The sequence below is a fragment of the Phoca vitulina genome, unplaced genomic scaffold, assembly GCF_004348235.1.
Source record: "Phoca vitulina isolate PV1807 unplaced genomic scaffold, GSC_HSeal_1.0 scaffold48, whole genome shotgun sequence".
Taxonomy (NCBI): domain Eukaryota; kingdom Metazoa; phylum Chordata; class Mammalia; order Carnivora; family Phocidae; genus Phoca; species Phoca vitulina.
The window spans coordinates 6307980-6333015 of NW_022589751.1; the positions used below are offsets into that span (position 1 = coordinate 6307980).

The 25036-nt window shown below is 42.1% G+C and overlaps 2 protein-coding genes across 3 annotated transcripts in view; one reads left to right on the top strand and one right to left on the bottom strand.

Annotated features, from left to right (window-relative positions):
- IDE (insulin degrading enzyme) overlaps positions 1–18322 on the bottom strand; it is a 115478-nt gene extending 97156 nt beyond the window's left edge. For both annotated transcript variants that reach the window (XM_032432345.1, XM_032432344.1), the window contains exon 1: positions 18151–18322. In XM_032432345.1, coding sequence (XP_032288236.1) covers positions 18151–18248 — 98 coding nt within the window. In that variant the 5' untranslated portion in view covers positions 18249–18322. The remainder of the gene's footprint in view (positions 1–18150) is intronic.
- LOC116649497 (small nuclear ribonucleoprotein G-like) lies at positions 9871–10447 on the top strand. The gene has a single exon (XM_032432347.1). The coding sequence runs from the start codon at positions 9976–9978 to the stop codon at positions 10204–10206; it is 231 nt and encodes a 76-aa protein (XP_032288238.1). The 5' UTR covers positions 9871–9975; the 3' UTR covers positions 10207–10447.
- Positions 18323–25036: the final 6714 nt, after the last annotated feature.

Consider the following 25036-nt stretch of genomic DNA (forward strand, 5'->3'; position numbering starts at 1 on the left):
GACAAATAAATAAAATCTTAAAAAAATATATATATATACAATATATATAAAAAAGTATACAACTCAACACCAAAAAACCAAATAATTTAAAAATGGGCAGAGAACCTAAAAAGACATTTTTCCAAAGGAGACAAACGGATGAAAAGATTCTCAACATTACTAACCATCAAGGAAATGAAAATCAAAATCACAATGAGGGGGGCGCCTGGGTGGCTCAGTCGGTTAAACATCCGCCTTTAGCTCAGGTCATGATCCCGGAGTCCCAGGATCGTGCCCTGCATCAGGCTCCCTGCTCAGTGGACAGTCTGCTTCTCCCTCTGTCTCTCTTTTTCTCAAATAAATATATAAAATCTTAAAAAAAAAAATCCACAATGAGGGGCGCCTATGTGGCACAGTCAGTTAAGCATCCTGCTCTTGATTTCAGCTCACGTCATGATCTCAGGGTTGTGAGATCAAGCCCCACATGACTCCGCACTCAGCAGGGAGTCTGCTGGAGATTCTCTCTTACTCTGCCCCTCCCCCTGCTCTCTGTCTCTCCCTAATTAAAAAACAAAACAAACAAATTAAAAAAAAAACCCACAATGAGACAGCGCCTCACATCTGTCAGAATGGCTAGAATCAAAAAAGAATTAAGTGTTGGTGAGAATGTAGAGAAAAAGGAACCCTCATGCACTGTTGTTGAGAATATAAATTGGTGCAGCCACTGTGGAAAACAGTATGGAAGTTTCCTCAAAAAATTAAAAATAGAAATACCATATGATCCAGTAATTCCACTACTGGTTAGTTACCCAAAGAGAACAATAAAAAGATATATGCACCCTCCCACACACACCAAAAAAGATATAAGCACTCCCATGTTCATTGCGGCATTATTTACAATAGCCAAGTTATGGAAACAGTCAAAATGTCTACTGATAGATGAATGGATAAAGAAGAGGTGATGTGTATATATATATGTGCAATATAAGGGAATATTACTCAATCATAAAAAAGAACGAGATTTTGCCATTTGCAACAACACAGATGGACCCAGAAGGTATTATGCTAAGTGAAAATAAGTCAGAGAAAGACAAATACCACATGATTTCATTTATATGTAGGATCTAAAAATAAACGGCAGAAACAGACCAATAAATACAGAGAACTGGTGACTGCCAGAGGGGAGGCATGTCAGGGGATGGGCAAAATGGGTGAAGGAGAGTGGGAGATCCAGACTTCCAGCGAGGGAATGAACAAGTCACGGAGATGAAAGGTACGGCACAGGGAATATACTTAATGGTACAGCGTTGTGCTGTACGGTGACAGATGTGGCTTCACTTGTGGTTGGCACAGCATAAGGTATAGACTTGTCCAATCACAATGTTGGACAACTGAAACTAATGTTAACATTGTGTGTCAACCACACATAAAAAAATAGATGTGAATAATCAAATGTTAAATTATGCTTATTATACTGTTTCAAAGTCTATAAAAATATCAATACTAAATTTAAAAACTTTACCTCAAACATTTAAAAAATGTAGAATATACAGCAAATAACTTTCACAGGACAAGGTTTCACTGACGTGAAATGCTTTATTCCTTTGTAATGCCAGGAGCAAGCTACTGCTTTACTCTAGCACTGACTAAATCTAAAGCTCTTCAACTCTATAAAATTAACTATCAGGATTTTAAATGCACTCAATTCCATGTTGCTTTAAGACAAATATCTAAAGCTCTTCAATTCTATAAAATTAACTGTCAGGATTTTAAATGCACTCAATTCCATGTTGCTTTAAGACAAATAAACATTTGCTTTATTGATCTAATCATCTGTCGTCTCCACTAGAAGAACTGGGATTTTTGTCTCTGTTGTTTACTGTTATATCCAAAGCACTTAAATTAATGCTGACACATATTAGTTGTACAGTAATTTTTACTTTGATTTATAATTCATGAAAAATAGAGGAGCATTAAAAGTAGATCTTGGGGCACCTGGGTGGCTCAGTCAGTTAGGAGTCTGCCTTAGGCTCAGGTCATGATCCCAGGATCCTGGGATCGAGCCCCGCATCAGGCTCCCTGATAAGTGGGGAGCCTGCTTCTCCCTCCCCCTCTGCTGCTCCCCCTGCTTGTGCTCTCTCTCTCTCTCTCAAATAAATAAAATCTTTAAAAATAAATAAATAAGTAAATGTAGATCTTGTGACCCCACAACAACTTTACTATTTAAGCTATTTTTCTTATCTATCTTTAACTCACTAGGACCAAACTTCCTCAATTAAAAAATCCATTCCTAATAAAACACGAATAAAATGAAAACTAATGCTAATAGAATAGTAATAGAACTAATCACAGTGGGATTTCCAAAATGTTAAATAAAAAGAATTTTCTGTGAAAACAAAAACAAGACTAGAATCCAATGGAACTGAGCCTTTGTAATGTAGAGCTCTTTTCCACCACACTGTCCTGTCCCTTATGTCCGATCCCTTTTCAAACCACCTTAGTTCCTATGACTAACTCAGAAACACAAGAAATCTTTAAAACACACTTCTACCTCTAATTTCTTTATAATAAGAAAACACACACAAATACTGCTTACTAGCTACAGTGACAAATTGTGAACAAAAACCAGATCAAGTTCATGACTAGGGCTCCCCCTACTTCCAGGAGCCCATGTCTCTGGACAAATCCGTCCAACATACTCTAAACTCCTACAATGTGCCAGACGCTGTGCTAGGTGCCAGCAATACCATTACAGGGGATCTTTGCGTTTTCAGAGGTCCTGGCTCCAAATATAACTTTAGAGGTCCTAAAATAGCCTGTAGCATTGGACAAAGAATCACCATGTTAACCGGACTGGAACCCATTCTCCTACTAGACCCTGGGAGCATTCCTAAAAAATCCAGACATTCTTTTAGCTGCTGGTGTTAACAGCATAGAGAAAAATGGCAGAACTTAGAACTAGAAGGATGCCTTCTTCAAATGAGGAAACTGAGGCCCAGAGTTTTAAGGATCACTTACCTTTTTTAATTCTTTATAAGCAACTGCCCTCTTAAATCAAGACCTATCTTGAACAAATCTTTATTTTTCCAATGCTACCCTCTTCACCTGCATCTTCACATCCAGTTTCTCCAGGCCTTCCCTTAGGCATAATTCTCCTCCACTAGCTTCTTCCTCTTAGCCACCAGTACCAACTTCCCAACTTCCCTATTTCTCCTACCACACTTCTGCTCAACCCTGCTCTTTCCAGCTACTACCTAATTACTCCAATTCAATACCAACACTTTTTTTTAAGATTTTATTTGAGATAGAGTGAGAGAGAGTGAGAGAGAGAGAGAGAGCACGAGCCAGGGGACAGAGGGAGAGGGAGAAGCAGGCTCCCCACTGAGCAGGGAGCCCGATGCGGGGCTCGATCCCAGGACCCTGGGATCATGACCTGAGCTGAAGGCAGCCGCTCAACTGACTGAGCCACCCAGGCGCCCCAATACCAACATTTTTTTCAAAGTCACTCTATAGGGCTCAATGAAACTTGGCGTCTATTCCTTCCCCTTTATTTGCAGGTTACCAATGAAATGGTCTTTGGTCTTTTCCCAAGGCCCCAGTCTGCTTAAAACCTCTCTGGCTGGGGGCACCTAGGTGGCTCAGTTAGTTGGGCATCTGCCTTCGGCTAGGGTCATGATCTCCAGGTTCTGGAATCGAGGCCCGAGATGGGCTCCCTGCCCAGTGGGGAGTCTGCTTCTCCCTCTCCCTCCCGTCCCTCTCCTGCTCTCTCTCACTATCTCTCTCTTTTAAGATTTTACTTATTTATGAGAGAGAGAGCACAAGCAGGGGGAGAGGCAGGCAGAGGGAGAAGCAGGCTCCCTGCTGAGCAACGAGCCCGATGCAGGACTCGATCCCAGGACCCTGGGATCATGACCTGAGCCGAAGGCAGATGCTTAACTGACTGAGCCACCCAGGCGTCCATAAATAAATAAAATCTTCAAAAACAAAGAACAAACCAAACCTCTTTGGCTGGCACTTCTAACCATTCTGCGTCTGATATCATCTTCTGCCTCTCTAACCCCCAACCTCTCCAACTCTGTTTCCTCATCCTTAAATGTCAGCATTCCTCAGGGTGTAACTTGGGCCCTCTATCTCTACACAGATATTTCCCATATACCCATCCATCTCAGTGTCTTCAACCACCACCTCTATACACAACTATCTGATGTAGGAAATCTGCTCAGACCTTCTTATCAAGGTCCACCCATATTTCCAATGCTTCAAACCTCCCATTCACTATTCAGCAATAGCTCCAGACTCAATATCACCAACTCACCATATACCATGCTGATCCCTTCCAAAACCTCCTTGTTCTGACTTCCCCATCTCTACTACAGATGCCGAGCTACCTCTAAGGTAGTAAATAATATAATGACCAACCCCTGAGGTTCTTGAGTGAGCCCATCTGGATTCACTTCTGGCTAAACCACTCACTAGTATATCCTTGAGCAAGTTAACCTCTTTGAGCCTCAATCTCCTTATCTGAAAAAAAGAAAAGAACCACAGTCTCTCTCTCACAGAACTATTGTGGCCGTTAAACAACACATGGGAAGCTCAAAATACAAGGCAAAACACCTAATAGGCATTCAATAAATATGAGCTACTAAATCTTTTATGGTTCACTTTAACAGCAACGTCAAGAGCCTCACAGCTGAGTCTACTTAGCCTTCACTGCAGCTTAGTCTTGTTCTAGGCTCCTTAAACAGTGGAAATTTTAGACACTCCTGTTCAGGAATCATCAACCAGGTTGTGATCTTTACACTGAACTCTTTCCTTAACTACAATCTGCAAGCTGGATCACCATTTTGGTTCTGGGTATTTAAGGACTGCTCAATCTTGTCCACTACCCTGAGGGACCCTGAGTCACCCATCTTCCTGATGGTTAAAGGCTAGCTATGAGACGGTTAACAGTGCCTACGAGACTGCCCCACCCCTGCACCTGACCAACCTGTTCTCTTGGCATGTCTTTAGAACACCAGCCCCCCACCAGCCAGGACCAACATCTCACCTAACTGGACTTCTTCCCACTGCCTGGAGGTAAATCTCCCAACAAGAGCCTTCTCTACCCTGGTGGCCCCCCTAGTCAAGGCTCATCTCAGCACTAATCTGAAAGTCACTCAGGACCAAGACCTTAGGCCTCTGGGATTCCTCCATCTCCCCCCATACTCAATCAAAGCTGCTGAAATCTTCTTTCACACACACCCTCTGCAGACACTCTCCTTTCCTTATTATATGTACTTCTTCTTTATCCTTTGTCTCTGCCTGCATTTCAACTGTGCTTCCAAAAAACAGCAAGATTTATCAACAAGAAACAGTTTTCATATGTGACTGAACTGCTCAAAAGGCATCAGAGACTCTCTACTTCCTACAGGATAAAGTCTACTGTCCCTTGATTATATGGCGATTTTTCCTACTTCTGAGATTTGCTAACACTATTCCTTCTAAAATATCCTCTCTTCCCCTTCTCTGTTCATCCAAATTTTTTATTTCTTTCAAAGACGTTTGCTCAAACCCTATGCTCTCTGTGAAGCCCTCCCTGATATCAACGGTAGAAGAGCATTCTGAGTAGAGGGAAAGCAGTGCAAATAATCTAAGACTGAGTCAAGTAAATAGACCAGTGTGACTAGAATGGGGTGAGAGTGATTATTTTGGAAACAAGATTAGAGAGGTGATGAGAGGCCAGCTCCCACGGGGCCTTCCTGGCTATTATAAGGATTTTGTCTTTATGAGCAAAATGGGGATCAACCACAAGGTTTTAAGCATTCACTAGCGAAGATATAGGACTTGGATTTCAAAAAGATCATGCTACCTGTGGTGACAAGAACAAGCTATACAGAGAGAGGCAAGGGCAGAAGAAAGGAAACTGATTAAGAGGCTATTACAGTATCTGGGTAAAAGAGTGTGATTAGAACCAGGGTGGTGGCAGGCAGAAGTGGTCTGAATCTGGATGTATATGCTGACTGATGGGGGATATGAAAACAAGAAAGGAGTTAAGGATAACTCCAAGTTTTTAGCCTAAACAAGTGGAAGAAGAGAGATGTTATTCACTGAGATGAGGGAGAAAATCACGGGAGAAGCAGGTTTTGAACATGGTAAGTTTAAGATATATAGGTCATCCAAGGGAAATGGTGAGTAGGAAGTTTATTACCTAAATCTGAAATTCAGGGGAGGGATACATTTGGGAACTATTGGAACACAGATCAGGTGGGTTTCACAAAACATTAGTGATGATAATAGCTCTGTAATTGCTCTGCCTCATATGGCAGCCATGAGCCACATGTGACTTGAAATGCAGCTAAGGTGACTGAAAAACTGAATTGTTAATTTTCATTAATTTACATTTGAATAAGTACATGTGCCTCATGGCTACATAGTGGACAAAGCATATATAAATAATATTTAAAGCAATGTGATTGAATGAGAACCCTAACTGAGTGTAGGGAGAGAAGATGTCCAAAGACTGGGTACTGGGGCACGCCAACAACATGGATCATAGGAGGAAAAAAAAAAAAAGAAACAACCCAAATCTCCATCAACAAAAGAATAGAAAAATAATCAGTGGCATATTCACATAAGACCGCCATTCAGCAGTGAACGGATATATCTATGTGAATCCCAAAACAAGGTTAAATGAAAAAAAGGTAACTTAGAGGAGAAAATTTTCTACGAAGATCAAAAGCAGAAAAAACTAAAAAGTATACTGTTTAAGAATATATTCACTTCCGCTTTTTCTCCTTTTCGCCGCCATCCTGGTGTGTGTGGATGACTGTTCCTCACCATGTCTTCTCCCAAGACTTTCAGAATCAAGCAATTCCTGGCCAAGAAACAAAAGTAGAATCCTCCCATTCTCCAGTGGATTCAGATGAAAACTGGTAATAAAATCAGGTACAGGGCGCCTGAGTGGCTCAGTCGTTAAGTGTCTGCCTTTGGCTCAGGTCATGATCCCAGGGTCCTGGGATTGAGCCCCATATCGGGCTCCCTGCTCCATGAGAGGCCTGCTTCTCCCTCTCCCACTCCCCCCACTTGTGTTCCCTCTCTCGCTGTGTCTCTCTCTGTCAAATAAATAAATAAAATTTAAAAAAAAAATCAGGTACAACTCTAAGAGGAGGCACTGGAGGGGAACCAAGCTGGGTCTATAAGGCATCACACATCATGATATGACACACCTAATTGGCACACATATTTAAGCTGCATGAAGATTATGTGTTCCTATCCTATCACTCTTGTAAACATTCCTCCTACCTGGCCAATAGACATGTTTTATCAGGGAAACAACTTTTCTGTTACTATGCCTCTACACCAGTAGGTTGGTTCAGTAATAAATGTGAGACCGAAAAAATATATATATATATTCACTTGCTCAAGAAACAAGAAAAGTCTCAAACACACAACCTAACCTTACACCTAAAGGAGCTAGAAAAAGAACAGCAAATAAAGCCTAAATCCAGTAGGAGAAGAGAAACAATAAAGACTAGAGCAGAAATCAACGACACAGAAATCATAAAAAGAGTAAAACAGATCAATGAAACTAGGAACTGGTTCTTCGAAAGAATTAATAAGATTGATAAACCCCTAGCCAGACTTATCAAAAAGAGAAAGGACCCAAATAAATAAAATCATGAATGAAAGAGGAGACATCACAACACCGAAGAAATACAATTTTACAAGAATATTATGAGCAATTATATGCCAACAAACTTGGCAATCTGGAAGAAATGGATAAATTCCTAGAAACATATCAATGACCAAAACTGAACCAGGAAGAAATGGAAAACCTGAACAGACCCATAACCAGCAAAGAAATTGAATCAGTAATCAAAAATCTCCCAACAAGAGTCCAGGGCCTGATGGCTTCCCAGGGGAATTCTACTAAACATTTAAAGAAGAATTAATACCTATTCTTCTGAAACTGTTCCAAAAAATAGAAATGGAAGGAAAACTTCCAAGCTCATTCTCTGAAGCCAGCATTATCTTGATCCCAAAACCAGACAAAGACCCCCTAAAAAGGAGAATTACACACCAATATTCCTGATGAACATGGATGCAAAAATTCTCACCAAAATACCAGCTAATAGGATCCAACAGTACATTGAAGGATTATTCACCACAACCAAGTGGGATTTATTCCTGGGCTGCAGGGGTAGTTCAACATCCGCAAATCAATGTGATACACCACATTAACAAAAGAAAGGACAAGAACCATATGATCCTCTCAACAGATGCAGAAAACGCATTTGACAAAATACAGCATCCTTTCTTGATAAAAACTCTCCACCATGCAGGGATAGAGGGAACAGAACTCGATATAAAAGCCATATATGAAAGACTCACAGCAAATATCATCCTCAACAAGGAAAAACGGAGCTTTTCCCCCAAGGTCAGGAACACGACAAGGATGTCCACTCCCACTACTGTTGTTCAACAGAGTACTGGAAGTCCTACCCTCGGCAACCAGACAACAAAAAGAAATAAAACGCATCCAAATCGGCAAAGAAGAAGTCAAACTTTCACTATCTGCAAACAATATGATACTCTACATAGAAAACCTGAAAGACTCCACCAAAAAAATTGCTAGAAGTGATACAGGAAATTCAGCAAGGTCTCAGGATATAAAATCAATGCACAGAAGTCAGTTTCATGTCTATACACTAACACTGAAGCAGAAGAAAGAGAAATCAAGGAATTAATCTCATTTACAATTGCACCAAAAACCGTAAGATACCTAGGAATAAACCTAACCAAAGAGGTAAAGGATCTGTACCCTGAAAACTATAGAACACTTATGAAAGAAATGGAGGAAGACACAAAGAAATGGAAGAACATTCCATGCTCGTGGATTGGAAGAACAAATATTGTTAAAATGTCTATGCTACCCAAAGCAATCAACACATTCAATGCAATCCCTATCAAAATACTATCAGCATTTTTCACAGAACTGGAACAAATAATCCTAAAATTTGTATGGAACCACAAAAGATCCCGAATAGCCAAAGTAATGTTGAAACAAAAAACAAAGCTGGAGGCATCACGATTCCAGGCTTCAAGCTGTATTACAAAGCTGTAATCATCAAGACAGTAGGGTGCTGCCAAAGACACAGATGTAGTGAAAAGAAGGGCCATATGCACCCCAATGTTCATATCAGCAATGTCCGCAATAGCCAAACTGTGGAAAGAGCCGAGATGCCCTTCAACAGATGAATGGATAAAGAAGATGTGGTTCATATATACAATGGAATATTACTCAGCCATCAGAAAAGATGAATACCCAACTTTTACATCAACATGGATGGGACTGGAGGAGATTATGCTAAGTGAAATAAGTCAAGCAGAGAAAGTCAATTATCATATGGTTTCACTTATTTGTGGAACATAAAGAATAACATGGAGGACATTAGGAGAAGGAAGGGAATATGGGGAGGGGGAATTGGAGGGAGAGATGAACCATGAGAGACTATGGAGTCTGAGAAACAAACAGGGTTTTAGAGGGGAGGGGGGAGGGGGGATTGGTTAGCCGGGTGATGGGTATTAAGGAGGGCACGTACTGTATGGAGCACTGGGTGTTATATGAAAACAATGGATCGTGGATCACCACATCAAAAACCAATGATGTATTGTATGGTGACTAACATAACAATAAAATTAAAAAAAAAAAAAAAGACAGTATGGTACTGGCACAAAAACAGACACAAAGATCAATGGAACAGAAGAGAAAACCAGAAATGGACCCTCAATTCTATGGTCAACTAATCTTTGACAAAGCAGGAAAGAATATCCAAAGGAAAAAAGTGTCTTCAATAAATGGTGTTGGGAAAACTGGACAGCCACATGAAGAATGAAACTGGACCACTTTCTTACACCATACACAAAAATAAATTCAAAATGGATGAAAGAGGGGGGAGCGTGAGGGACGCCACGAATTCCATTTGGAGGCATCTTTGAGCTCGCCGAGTAGACACCATGAGCAAAGCTCACCCTCCTGAGTTGAAAAAATTTATGGACAAGAAATTGTCATTGAAATTAAATGGTGGCAGACATGTCCAAGGAATACTGCGGGGGTTCGATCCGTTTATGAATCTTGTGATAGATGAATGTGTGGAGATGGCAACTAGTGGGCAACAGAACAATATTGGAATGGTGGTAATACGAGGAAATGGTATCATCATGTTAGAAGCCTTGGAGCGAGTATAAACAATGGGTGTGTTCATCAAAAGAAATCAACTGCTTCCACATGTGGAGGGGACATGTCCACACATTCATCTTTATTGATATAAAATCAATGCACAGAAGTCAGTTTCATGTCTATACACTAACACTGAAGCAGAAGACAGAGAAATCAAGGAATTAATCTCATTTACAATTGCACCAAAAACCATAAGATACCTAGGAATAAACCTAACCTTTATCTCCAATATCAAAATCAGGTCGTGTGCATTTTCATATTGAACTTTTTTGTTAAATAAACTTTTATAATAGTAAAAAAAAAAAAAAAAATGGATGAAAGACCTAAATGTGAGACAGGAAATCATCAAAATCCTAGAGAACACAGGCAGCAACCTCTTTGACCTTGGATGCAGCAACTTCTTGCTAGACACATCAAAGGCAAAGGGAAATTACTGGGACTTCATCAGGGTAAAAAGCTTCTGCACAGCAAAGGAAACAGTCAACAAAACTAAAAGGCAACCTATGGAATGGGAGAAGATATTTGCAATGACTTATCAGATAAAGGGCCAGTATCTAGAATCTATAAAGAACTTATCAAACTCAATACCCCAAAAACAAAATATCCAGTCAAGAAATGGGCAGAAGACATGAGCAGACATATCTCCAAAGACAACATACAAATGGCCAACAGATACGTGAAAAAATGCTCAACATTACTTGGCATCAGGGAAATACAAATCAAAACCACAATGAGATACCACCTCACACCAGTCAGAATGGCTAAAATGAACAATTCAGGAAACAACAGATGTTGGCGAGGATGTGGAAAAAGGGGAACCTTCTCGCACTGTTGGTGGGAATGCAAACTGGTGCAGCCACTGTGGAAAACAGTATGGAGGTTCCTCAAAAAGCTAAAAATAGAACTACCCTACAATCTAACAATTGCACTACTAGGTATTCATCCAAAGGATACAAACGTACTGATTCCAAGGAGCACGTGCACCCCAATGTTTATAGCAGCAATGTCCAAAATAGCCAAAATATGGAAAGAGCCCAGAAGTCCATCGACAGAATAGATAAAGAAGATATGGCATATATATACAATGGAATATTACTCAGCCATCAAAAAGAATGAAATCTTGCCATTTGCAATGACATGGATAGAACTAGAGGGTATTATGCTAAGCAAAATAAGTCAGAGAAAGACAAATACCATATAAGTTCACTCGTATGTGCAATTTAAGAAACAAAACAGATGAACATAGGGGAAGGGAAGGAAAAATAAGATGAAAACAGAGAGGGAGGCAAACCATAAGAGACTCTTAACTCTAGGAAACAAACTGAGGGTTACTAGAGGGGAGGTGGGTGGGGGGATGGGGTAACTGGGTGATGGGCATTAAGGAGTGCACTTGATGTAATGAGCACTGGGTATTATATGCAACTGATGAATCACTAAATTCTACCCCTGATACTAATAATATAGCATATATTAGGGCGCCTGGGTGGCTCAGTCGTTAAAGCGTCTGCCTTCGGCTCAGGTCATGATCCCAGGGTCCTGGGATCGAGCGCCGCATCCGGCTCCCTGCTCCGCGGGAAGCGTGCTTCTCCCTCTCCCACTCCCCCTGCTTGTGTTCCCTCTCTCGCTGTGTCTCTGTCAAATAAATAAAATCTTAAAAAACATATATATATAGTATATGTTAAATTGAATTTAAATTAAAAATTTAAAAATAAACATACTTCTATCTTCATGACAGAAAAAAAAGAATATATTCAGATTGATAAAGTATAAAGAAAATCAAGGGAATTATTATCCAAATACAGGATAACACCACCTCTCCAGAAGAGGGAGAAGGTTGCAACTGGGGAGGTAAACACAGAGAGCTTCAAAGTTACTGGAAATGTTCTATATCTGGGGCACCTGGCTGGCTCAGTTGGATAAGTGTCTGAATCTTGACCCCAGCTCAGGTCTTAATCTCAGGGTTGTGAGTTCAAGCCCCCTACTTAAAAATAAAAAATAAAAAAAGGGAAATGTTCTATTTCCTAAACTGTTTATTTTTTATCCTATATACTCTGCCATGTATGATATTAAGAGTAAAAAAAAATATGAAGTAGTATATGGTTAAATGTCAATGGATGTTTCAAAATCTCGAATAAATCTTTAAGCTTAGAAAAAGGAAACACAACTGTGTGACCTAAATAAGGTCTAAAAAAGAATGACAGATTTAGTCATATAAAAGAAAAGACAGAGGGCATTTGAGAGTTGGGAATGAACAGCTTGTGTACATGAGACAGGAAATTGGTGGGTCTGACTAGAGAAGAGGAAAGTTAGGTTGAAAAGTTAGGCTAGGGCCAGCTTATGAGATGCTTAAATGCTGGGTCAAGAAATTTGGACTTGATCTTTATTTTTTCTTAAAGATTTTATTTATTTGAGAGAGAGAATGAGATAGAGAGAGCATGAGAGGGGGGAGGGTCAGAGGGAGAAGCAGACTCCCTGCTGAGCAGGGAGCCCGATGCGGGACTCGATCCTGGGACTCCAGGATCATGACCTGAGCCAAAAGCAGTCGCTTAACCAACTGAGCCAGCCAGGTGCCCAGGACCTGATCTTTAAATAGTGCAGAACCATTGATGGTTTCTAAGCAAGACAATGGCATGAGGAAAGTGGTATATTAGAATTAATCAGATGATAAAGATCAAGTAGTAGGGAGACAGGAGTCTGGAAAAATCAGTTACAGAGATATACGTACCACTATGTTTACTGCAGCATTGTTTCCAATAGCCAAGATATGGAAGCAACCCAAGTGTCCATCCATAGATGAATGGATAAAGAAGATACACACACGTATATACATACAATGGACTATTACTCAGCCATAAAAAAGAATGAAATCTTGCCATAAGCAATAATAGATGGATCTAGAGAGTATAATGCTAAGTGAAATAAGTCAGAGAAAGACAAATAGCATATGATTTCACTCATATGTGGAATTTAAGAAAAACGAAGAAAAAGACCCTTAGGGGCGCCTGGGTGGTTTAGATGGTTAAGCATCTGCCTTCGGCTCAGGTCATGATCCAAGGGTCCTGAGATCGAGCCCCACGTCGGGCTCCTGGCTTAGTGGGGAGCCTGCTTCTTCTTCTCCCTCTTCCTCTCCCCCTGCTCATGCTCTCTCTCTGTATCTCAAATGAGTAAAATCTTGAAAAAAAACAAAAAACAAAAAAACAAAACCAGACTCTCAAATATAGAGAACTGGTGGTTGCCAGAGGGGAAGAGGGAGGAGAATGGGTGAAATAGGTGAAAGGGATTAAGAGTACATTTATTAACAATGAGCACTGAGTAATGTATAGAATTGTTAAATCACTATATCGTACACTTGAAACTAATATAACATTATATGTTAATTATACTGGAGTTAAAATATATATATACAGAACTTGTAGATGTGAGATGTCAGGGAAGATAATCATAGCCTAAAGTAGGAGAATAATGGAAGATTAAGTTTTACTCCAAGAAACTTTAGGATGAAAGACTCAATCAAGAGTTTGGTCTTCAGAACAGACAGTGACAGAAAAAGAGATGCAAAGATTACTCCAATTCTGAAGCTAAACCGAGAAAATGATTAATACCAATATTTGCAAAACTAGGGAAGTCAACAGAAAAATGGTTTTGAAAAGAGACCATTCATTAATTCATGCAATAAATATGTCAGGCAGAATGTGATACCTTCCCCTCAGAGAGCAGCCTGTGGGTCCCACCTTTTTTTTTTTTTTAAACAGTTACACTTTTTTTTTTAAGATTTTATTCATTTATTTGAGAGTGAGAGAGAGAGAGAGAGAGAGAGCACAAGGGGGGGAGGGTCAGAGGGAGAAGCAGACTCCCCACTGAGCAGGGAGCCAGATGTGGGGCTTGATCCCGGGACTCCAGGATCATGACCTGAGCCGAAAGCAACTGCTTAACCGACTGAGCCACCCAGGCACCCCCAGTTACACATTTTTAATAGGCAAAGAGAAACTATACAGTTCTTTGAGGGGAATAAAAGCTTTTATAGCTTTTAATGCTACAACAATTTCTAAGTCCCACTTTTAAAAGAAAGAGTATTATACGGCGCCTGGGTGGCTCAGTTGGTTGGGCTACTGCCTTCAGCTCAGGTCATGATCCTGGAATCCCAGGATCGAGTCCCACATTGGGCTCCCTGCTCCGCGGGGAGTCTGCTTCTCCCTCACCCTCCCCACCTCATGCTCTGTCTCTCTCATTCTCATGCTCTCTCAAATAAATAAGATCATAAAAAAAAAAAAAAAGGGAAGAGAGTACTATAATAAAAATATTGAGCTGCTTTTCAAAATAAATGGAAAGAGGCAACAATGCAAAAGTGGAGCTGTTCAGTAAAAGATCTTAAGTAAAGGAGTGGAATTACTATTTGACTGAAAGCTTCTTGAGGACGAATTTATCACTGACTCTTTGCATCCCTCACAGTGTTGAGCACACTGCAGTGAGTGATCACTACAAAACAGATATTCAAATGATGGCTAAAGGAAGAGAGAAGAGTGAGAGCGGACTCAAGAAAAAACAAGTAGGAATGCCCTACCCAAGCCTCTACCCAGCATACCTAGAGGATCTACCCCTGTGAAAGTGTGTTAGCCCTGTCACCCTGGCTGAAGGTAGGCTGATTATCTGGGTACCTCTTTAGGAGATCTAAATACCAATAGAAAAACAGAAAGGAAATCAATTCTTATGAAAATATATATTGAAATTCTGCTCCCCACACTACTCCCTGGTAGGATTATCCCCAACCCTAACCTTAAAGGCAGAAAGAATGTAATTTTTTACTGTGTAGGGTTTGGGCTAATGCTAATTAAAGATACTCAAGGGCATCCTCTCCTTTTAGACCATTAAAAGATATTTTTCTGGTTAAAAGTAATTTAAAAGCTTGGGCACATGGCTGGCTCAGTCAGTAGTAGAGCATGTCTCTCTTGATCTCAGGGTCAGTAGTCAAGTCCTACGGTGGGTGTAGAGCTTGCTTACATACATACATGCATACATACATACATATATACATACATACATAGTGCTTACACCATTAAAAAAAAAAAGTAATTTAAAAGCCTAGATCTTAATAGTTAGTCCATTTGGCATACCACTGTTACCTACACCCAGAGAACAGAGAAACGCAAAGTAGAGCTGCCTGCAAAGTGAGAGGCCAGATGCACAGGTGTTCCAAGTAGTTGCCAGGGACTGGGCTATTACTTCTAGGTTCCCCCAGCAGTTCAGATAATTACACACAGCCCCAACTTATCCAATATGGCTAAAAAGAGGAAAATGACTCGGCTTTTTAAATGAATAAATCTTATACAAATGCTTTAAGACCATCTTTTTCTCAAAAAGTTAGAACAGGGATGAATGCCTCAACACTGGCAAAGGCAGTATTCCAGTTAAGAGCTCAGGCTCTGGCTCTAGACGGACACGGGTTAAATCCCAACTCTCCCTGTAAATAGCCCTGTAACCTTCTCTGTTACTATATCTCCCTACTTTGGGGCACCTGGGTGGCTCAGTCGGTTAAGCGTCTGCCTGAGGCTCAGGTCATGATCCCCGGGTCCTGGGATCAAGTCCCACATCAGGCTCCCTACTCAGTGGGAAGTCTGCTTTTCCTGCTGCAGCTCCCCCTGCTCGCTCTTGCTCTCTCTGATAAATAAATAAAATCTAAAAAAAAAAATATATATATCTCCCTACTTTGCACAGAATTACCTTCCTTAAGATTTGAATATGGGGTAGATTTAGATGGTAGCTTTCCTTCCTATAACTATACCCTGATCCCTTTGACTGGACCTGTATTTTCCTTAATAGCCTCAACCACTAATTTTTAATGTAGAGCTTTCTAGATGGTTAAACTCATTCATTATCTTTCAATCTCCTGAATTTCCTTCTTCAAGAACAACCTTATCTTGAAGCTCTGGCAGTTCAACAACCCATGCTCTGAAAGTGAAGAGCAATGGGAGAAAAGCACAGAGAAAACTGGATTGTAGGTAGAACATACAAACCTCTTTGTTGTATAAAACTGGTGCTTTCTTTAAATCCCAAATTCTGGGACAGCTGGCTGGCTCAGTTGGTAGAGCATTTGACTCTTGATATCAAGGCTGTGAGTTTGAGCCCCACAATGGGTGTAGAGATTAATTAAAAATAAAATCTTTAACAAAAAGTAAATAAAAAATAAAATCCCAAATGCTGTACACTGGAGACAATATGGAGCTAAGCACAGCCTATTAGCAACAAATTAAGTACAAAAAAAATTTTGACCTGAAGGAGGCCCACAAAGGTACCCTGCCTATACTCACCACTCCCACTTCTTTATCTAAACTCAGGGATCTTTATCCATGTTGTAGTGGATTTTGCATAGAGTGGGAAAGAGGGAAAACAAGTTCCACAGATTTTTTCATTTGCACTTGGCCTTTTTAGCACCATTATTACTACCACCCTAGCTCAGTCAGGAAAGACTAAGTCCCAACCAATTTCTCTGCTTCAGGTCTCTCCACTCCCTTATAACCTGTGCATAGCACCAAACTAATTTCCTAAATTACCAGTTTCATTAGAGCACTCCCCACCTCAAAAACTCTTAACAGCTCCCAATACTATGCACTGGAAAAGCCCAACTAACATTCAAAGCCCAGGCTAGCATTATCCTACTTTTATAATACACAATTGGTTTCCTCCTACTTCCCACACTGAAATTCTCTAAGGCTCCAACTAGACTAATCTGCTCACTGTCCGTCCCCGACCCCAAACCCTGCATGCCTAGGCTGGATTACGTAAACACCACTGCTCACCCTCCCACCACTTTCTGCTTTTCCTTCAAAGGCCAGCCCAGACCCCCCTCCTCTATCTCTGCCCTAAATTGTGCTCCCAAAGCACGCACTGACCAGACTGCCCATCTTCTGACCCTAGTCAAACACATCCTTTTTAGCTGGCTATACTCTCTTGGCATCTTAATCGGCTCAAACGAAGTCAAAGTTCCTTGGAAGGCAGACCACATACTTACACAGAGGGTCTATCACAGTGCCCTGCACTTTTTAGGTCCTAGATATTATTAAAACCAGAGGAAGGGTTCAAATGATACATCTAAGTAAGGCAAGACCATACTGCGCATCTTTGCCAATTCCTCTAAGGGCATTCAGCGTTCGCTACGAGGCTATGTATTTCTAGTATACACTGAGCGGCAAAGTGGAGTGAGCACGCCACCGGATGGCAAAAAAAAAAAAAAAAAAAAAACCCGCGTCCCCATCCTGGTTTTTGCCACAAGCCCTGCGATTGGGAAATCACACAATATCTCTGGGCCTCGGTTATCTCAGGTGTAAAACAAGGGAGCTGCTTTGATGGATCCCAAGGTATCCTTCGGCTCCCGAATCCCCCCGGACAGGAAACCCAACACTCGTCTACTCACTCAGGCGCAGGCAGGCAAACTTTTACGGTTCCCAACGCAGGCATTTCCATACAGTAGTGGAAACTCCGTCCCCATGGAAAAAAGCAGGGCTGAGAGGAGGGTGAGAAGCGGTCTCCCTAGACTCGGATTCCTTTACCCCATGACCAGGGGCAGTCGGACTGAGGTTCCCGGCCCCTCACGAGCAGACTCCCAGGAGAGTGGCACGGCAAGGCTCCCGGGAGCCGGCCGGGGTCACTCCGTCCGCGCCCGCGCCCCCCGCACTTGTGACACACGCCCCGTGACTCCGGGTCACAGTCCCCGTCCGCCCTCACCGGCCCGAGGGGCGCCCTCCTCTCCCGGCAAGGCCCCGCGCTCCCGCCCGGCTGGCTGCCCTTCCGGGCCCCGGGGCGGCCTCTGCGCGGGCGTCCGGGCCCCAGGCCGGCGGGACTGGCGGCGTGAGGGGTGGCGGCGGCGGCTTTAAGTGCTGAATCACCACTTTGCAACCCGAGCTCCAAACCACCGTGACCCGCGGGCCCCGAGGGCCCAGGCGCTCCGCTCCGCTTACCCACAGAGGCGCTCCGGCGACAGCAGGCGGGCGCCGAGGACGGAGCGGAAGGTGCTGGGCCGCGCGGAGTGCAGCAGCCACGCTAGCCGGTACCGCATACCCCAGCACAGCCGCCGGGAGCACCGCGGACGCTTCCTTCTTGCGCCGGGAGCCGGCCCTGCCCACTGCGCATGCTCAGTCCGCCGCGCCGCGCCGCCTCCCGGGAGCCTCTGAGTGGCCGGCGCTCCGGGTTTTGCCTGGAACCCGACAGGGTCGGGGAGGCGGGCGTCCCAGGCCCGAGCCAGCGAGCGGGACGGAGTCTGGCCGGGGAGCGGCGGGAGCCCAGCAACCAGGCTTTCCCAGGCTGGGGGTTACCGGCAGGGTCACACGGGGCGCACGTGGGAGGGCGGGGAGGTGTACCTGGCTAAGTGTATGTAGGGGACAGTCTCACGAATATTGTGAGAGCACAAGGGGCCATGTTTGCGGAGGCGCCCCCATTGGCTGTCGCTCTGGGCGGTGCAGGTGTTGGAACGAAGTCCGAGGATTAGGCGGCCTCACGGCGAAAGATTCTGCGGGGGGCGCGCGGCCCGCGGGCTTCTTCTAGAGCGCGGTGGGCCCCGGGGGGAGTTAGAGCAGGGGGGCCACGAGAGGGAGGCGAGGACCTGGGGGAAGTTAGCAGACCCTCACGGAGCAAGGGGGAGATGGGACTGGCCACGGCGAAAAAAAGCTTCCGTGGACTTTCAAATCCAGAGTAGAAACTCCTACTCTCTACTACTGCCGTATTAAAACAACACCACACACACATATATATAGTACTTCTATTGTCGGTTTACTTTAGTCACTATTTATAACACAAGACTTTTTCCCCTGATGGCTTTATGGTGTTGTGCATCCAAGAACAACCTAATAGTTGTTAGGGATCTGACTTTCGATTACATTTCCATTTTACGGGGGTCTTTAGGACAAAGTGCAATTAGGGATAGTGACTCCCTAGCTTGAGTACCTTTAAGTCTCCGTCGTGGCGGGCCTAGGGCTGCAGTCATAATGCTTTGAATCCCATTATTGCTTCAAATTAAGAATTCAGGAGGAGGTTCCCTTAATCAAATGGATGATTCATTAAAGAGCTACAGGGATAAAAAAAAAAAAATACAGTTTCGGCTAAAGGCAACCGTTGGATGGATGGAAACTGAGGTACCAGAAATGAGGAAGCACTCCTAGTGCAATGTAGAGTAAAATTCCACAGTATTATATTCTAGCCTCAACCCACCTCTACTAGTGTCCTGTAGCTGCCCTAACAAATTATCACAAATTTAGTGGCTTAAAACAATAGAAATTCATTCTCTCACAGTCTGGAGGCCAGAAGTCCAAAATCAAGGTATTGTCAGCGCTGTACTCCCTACAGAGGCTCTTAGGGGAGAATCTGTTCTTTGCTACTTCAGCTTCTTGTGGATGCCGGTTTCCTTGGCTTATGGCCACATCACTCCAATCTCTGCCTCCATCTTCACATTGCTTTCTCCTCTGTGTGTCTTTTCTTCTCTTTTGCAAGGACATTCGTCATTGGATTTAGGGCACAATCACATAATCCAGGATTATCTCATCTCATCCTTAACTTGATTGCATCTGCAAAGATACTTTTTCCAAATAATGTAACACAGCTTCCTGGGGTTCTGACATGGACACATATTTTGGGGACCACCACTCAACTCGGTACCCCACCTTTCCAGCTTCTACCCCCACCCTCTACTAACTGCAATTCACACAGCTGTCACAGCAAATTAATGCTTATAACAATACTAACTTGTCAGATCTCTAGCAACTTTCAAGCCCAGTTGAAATAGTGTTGCCTTTACAAAACTTTCCCTCACTTCCATTCCTCACATACCTTATTGGAAGTAACCACTCTCTGATCTTAGCTACCAGAGTAGTTGGCCTCTCTCCAAAGGCACTTATTTGAATTTTAACCTTCCATGCTTGCAAGAAGCAGTAGATTAGGAATGATGTCTTAGACATTTTTGTATCTCACCTGGCAGCAAGCCCAGTGCTTAGTTAATTAACACTTATCAACTGCATGTTTGCTGAATCTGATTAAGCCTCTAGATGTAACTACCATTCATAGGAAATTCAGGATATAGGCATGCTGAATCACACCATAAGGATACAACCAACAAAATTTTGAATGTTTAGAACACTACAGGAAAAGTGACCTGAATTGCATAATAAGAGAGGAAGGAGAAACCTACGCATTAAAGGGGACTTAGAATTGACAAGTTATGACAAGCTGTTCATAAACTTTTATATGAAAATGCAAAGGGCAGGAAGACCCAAGCCAGTCTGGAAGAAGAATCTGGAACAGTTACAGTACCAAGTATTAAAAGTTACTATTAAGCTATAGTAATTGAGATAATATGATAATGGCATGAGGGCAGACAAATAGGCCATAGAAAACTATTTGGCAATATCTATTAAAGCTGCATATATGCATATGCTATGACCTAGCAATTCAACTTCTAGCTATATAGCCAACAGAAATGTAAATATGCATCCACAAAAATACATATACTAGAATGTTCACAGCAGCACAATCAATAATAGTCCCAAACTGGAAACAATCCAAAGCCCATCAACAGTAAAATGCACAGGAAAAATAAATTGGGGAATATTCACACAATGGAATACTGTACAGCAATGAAAATGAACAAAAACTACACTTAAAAATATGGATGATTCTCACAAACATGATGAAAGAAGCCAGACCCAAAAGAGTATTTACTATATAGGTCCCATTTATATAAAGTTGAAAATCAGGCAAAACTAATCTGCAGCATAGTATTAAAAGTAAGATTAGTGGTTAGGGAGAATAAAGGGGGCTTCTGGGTTATGTTTTAAGTGGTTATATTGAGTTTTTGAAAATAAATTGAGCTGTACACTTATGATTTATTTACTTTTCTGTTTGGAGCACTTCAGTAACACCTTCAAAAGATAATATTTAAAAATGCAAAACAGGGGCATCTGGCTGGCTCAGTCGGTAGAGCACAAGACTCTGGATCTCAGGGGTCGCAAATTCAAGCCCCACATTGGGCGTGGAGCCTACTTAAAATAAAATTTAAAAAATTTAAAAAATGGAAAACAAAAAATACATTAATCAAATGATATGTTTGGTTTTTATTTGAATCTTAATTTGAGTAGACCTATTATGAAAAAGAAGAATTTATGAGATAATCAGAAAAGTAAGAATAGTGAATAGATATTTGATGATATTAAATAATCATGTTACTTCTGATGGTGTGTTAATGGCTATGGATTTTTCTTTTTAGGGTTCTTTGAGATATATACTGAAATAATTCAATGCCTGGGATTCAACTCAGAAAATTCAGTGGCGGATGAGGGAGGAGGGGAAAATACAGATAAAACAATATTATTGGCCATGAACTGATGATTTTTTTTAAGATTTTATTTATTTATTTGACAGAGAGAGACATAGCGAGAGAGGGAACACAATCAGGGGGAGTGGGAGAGGTTTTTTGTCCCGCCTGGCAGAGAGCCCTGATCCCAGGACCCTGGGATCATGACCTGAGCCGAAGGCAGACACTTAACGGCGAGCCACCCAGGCGCCCCTGAACTGATGATTATTGAAGCTGGATAATGCATGCTGGGGTGGGGAGGGTATTATACCATCCTCTTTGATTTTGTGTATGTTTGAAATTTTCTATGATAAAAAGCTTTGTGGGGTGGCTGGCTGGCTCAGTCGGTAGAGCATGTGGCTCTTAATCTCAGGGTCATGAGTTCAAGCCCCACATTGGGCATGGAGTCTACTTAAGAAAAAAGTTTTATGGGGCGTCTGGGTGGCTCAGTCGTTAAGCGTCTGCCTTCGGCTCAGGTCATGATCCCAGCGTCCTGGGATCGAGTCCCACATTGGGCTCCCTGCTCAGCGGGAAGCCTGCTTCTCCCTTGCCCATTCCCCCTGCTTGTGTTCCTGCTCTCGCTATCTCTGTCTCTGTCAAATAAATAAATAAAATCTTTAAGAAAAAAAAAAAGAAAAAAGTTTTATAATGTATGGTAGTTTTAAATATAGTACTATGGTAATAAAATACCTAAAAGCAACATGAATTTTTAAAGATGTTTATATGTGATTTATTAATTATAAATTTGTTCTTTAAGACTTTTTCTAAATGACTTACTTGCTAGTCCTTGAAGGTAAGTTTGAGTTACTTTATGTACAGTTCTTGAAATATTAATGTAAAAATCTATAAGTCATATTTTCTACAGTTAACAACTACTCTTGATTTATCCACTCAACAAATATGGGCCCACCACTTGCTTTATATGTTGAGGATACACCAGAGAAAAGAAAAACCAGGTTTCTATTCTTGTGGGGTTTACATTATAGCGAGAGAAAGAAGTAAACTAATAATTATATAAAACAATTACATAATATAATTAAAATAGTATTAGGGTGGGGCACCTAGGTGGCAAAATAGGTTAAGCATCTGACTCTTGGTTTTGGCTCAGGTCATGATATCAGGGTCCTGGGATCAAGTCTGTGACAGGCTCCCCGCTCAGCATGGAGTCCGCTTGAGATTCCCTCTCCCTCTACCCCTCCCGCTCATGCACTCCCTCTCTCTCTCTCAAATAATTAAATAAATAAATCTTTAAAATGATGATATGGGGGCACCTGGGTGGCTCAGTTCGTTAGTCTGCCTTCGGCTCAGGTCATGATCCCAGGGTCCTGGGATTGAGACCCACATCGGGCTTCCTGCTCATCGGGAGGCCTGCTTCTCCCTCTCCCTCTGCTGCTCCCCCTGCTTGTGCTCTCTAACTCACTCTCACTCTCAAATAAATAAAATGGTTTAAAAAAAATTTTTTTTAAATAAATAAAAATAAAATGATGATATGATGATGTAACCAGGGTGGGTTTTTCTGCTGTCTAGCTTCACCCAAGTAACAGTTCTGGGACTTTCCCTCCATCATCACTATTGCCCACTGGTGGGGGGAAGTGGCAAGTTCTCACCAGCTGTATTAAAGGGGCTTATTCATGTCCTGGGCTATTGACAGCAGGAGTGTATACATGGGACCGTTTAGGTGGGAGATCAGCAAAAACTTAGAGCATAGGGTTCAGTGTTCAGGCTGCAGAGGCAGCTGTCAATGGAGAGCCAGCTTCTGTGGCCCTTCTCATGGGTTAAGCCCCCACCAGAACCTCACCTAGGATTTCCTCTCTCTCTTCCTCTCCCTCTCTCTCTCTCTCCAGTTCCTATTCTCCCCCTCAGCTTCTTACTAAATCCCTTTTGTCCCATCTAATGTTCCAGCCAGGAGTTTCTCAACTCGAGTTTGAAAGTTGCGTAGGGGCAGCCATCTGGTTCCCCTTATGTCACCGTCTTACTTAGGGCTCTTCTCAGGGCTTTCCCTTAAAAGCCTAGTTTGAAAGTTGCAAACACCGAATATCCCCTTTTCTCTTTGCTTTCCTGCTGTAAGAATCCTAATTCTCCTGGACATCTTTGGTCTCTAGAAAGGGTTTTGAGGTATGACAAAGAAAGAAAAACCTGTAAGAGTAAAATTTCAGCATCTTCTTTCGCTATGTGGTGAAAGAAAGAAATTGAGTTTCATGAAAGAGTTCTGGGGGCTACTTCAGATAGAGTGGTTGGAGAAGGGGGCGTTTCCTCTGAGGAAGTGACCTTGAAGTCCTTGAAAGGGAGCCAGTTATAGGAACAGTGAGGGAAAGACTCCAGACAGTGGAGAAATATCAATTGCAATAGTTTGGGAGAGGAGAGAGTCTGGCATAATCCGGAATCTGCCAGAAGCCCAGAGAACTGGAAGCCTCTCCTGTTCTCTCACAGCTAACCTTTGCTACTGAGATTCTACTATTAGGACACTACAGCAACACAAATTTGGATTTGGGGAACTCTGTACTTAAGGATTTTATGATTTTTTTATAGGCTTATGAACAGTTCATGAACTGTGTTTTTTCCCTCAGTTTATAAGGACATGCAGACATACTGTTTGTTCTCTTTGGCATGCATACCCACAGAACCTAACACGATTCTGGCAACTATGGAAAAAGATAGCTAAAGTCAAGTGCTCCTCAACTGTTTACTAAAGATTTGCATAGATGTTGCTCAAGAGCCTTAAAAGATCATACAAATAAAAATATTTATGGAGGGGCGCCTAGGTGGCTCAGTCGTTAAGCGTCTGCCTTCAGCTCAGGTCATGATCTCAGGGTCCTGGGATCGAGCCCTGCATCAGGCTCCCTGCTCAGTGGGAAGCCTGCTTCTCCTTCTCCCACTCCCCCTGCTTGTGTTCCCGCTCTCACTATGTCTCTCTCTGTCAAATAAATAAAATCTTAAAAAATATATATTTATGGAGAATTTTCAAGGGCTTGGAAGAATGCTTATGTTAAATAAAAATTCAGGTTGCAAAACTACATATTTATGATCTCAATTATTAAAAATATACATATAGATAATTGGAAAGAAGTACATCAAAACATTAACAGTGGTAATCACTACATGGTGGAAATCTATTACCCACACGTAGGAATTCCAGAAAGGAAGAACAGAGAAAACAAGTAGAATAATTTATTTTTTTTAAAGATTTTATTTATTTGTGTGAGAGAGAGAGCATGAGATGGGAGAGGTATGGAGAGACAAGCAGACTCCCTGCTGAGCAGGGAGCTCAACTTGGGGCTGGATTCCCAGACCCAGAGATCATAACCTGAGCCAAAGACACTTAACCGGCTGAGTCATCCAGGTGCCCTCAATGAATAATTTAAAAACATTTCCCACAACTGAAGGAAATGAGTTGCCAGACTGAAAGAATTCACCAAATGCCCAGCCCAATAGGTGAAAGTAGACACACACCAAGGCATTTCATTACAGAATTTCAGCACACTGAAGGGAAAGAGCAGATTGCTTAA

Excerpts from the sequence above, each read along its gene's own strand:
- LOC116649497 (XM_032432347.1), top strand. The coding sequence starts at position 9,976 with ATGAGCAAAGCTCACCCTCCTGAGTTGAAAAAATTTATGGACAAGAAA.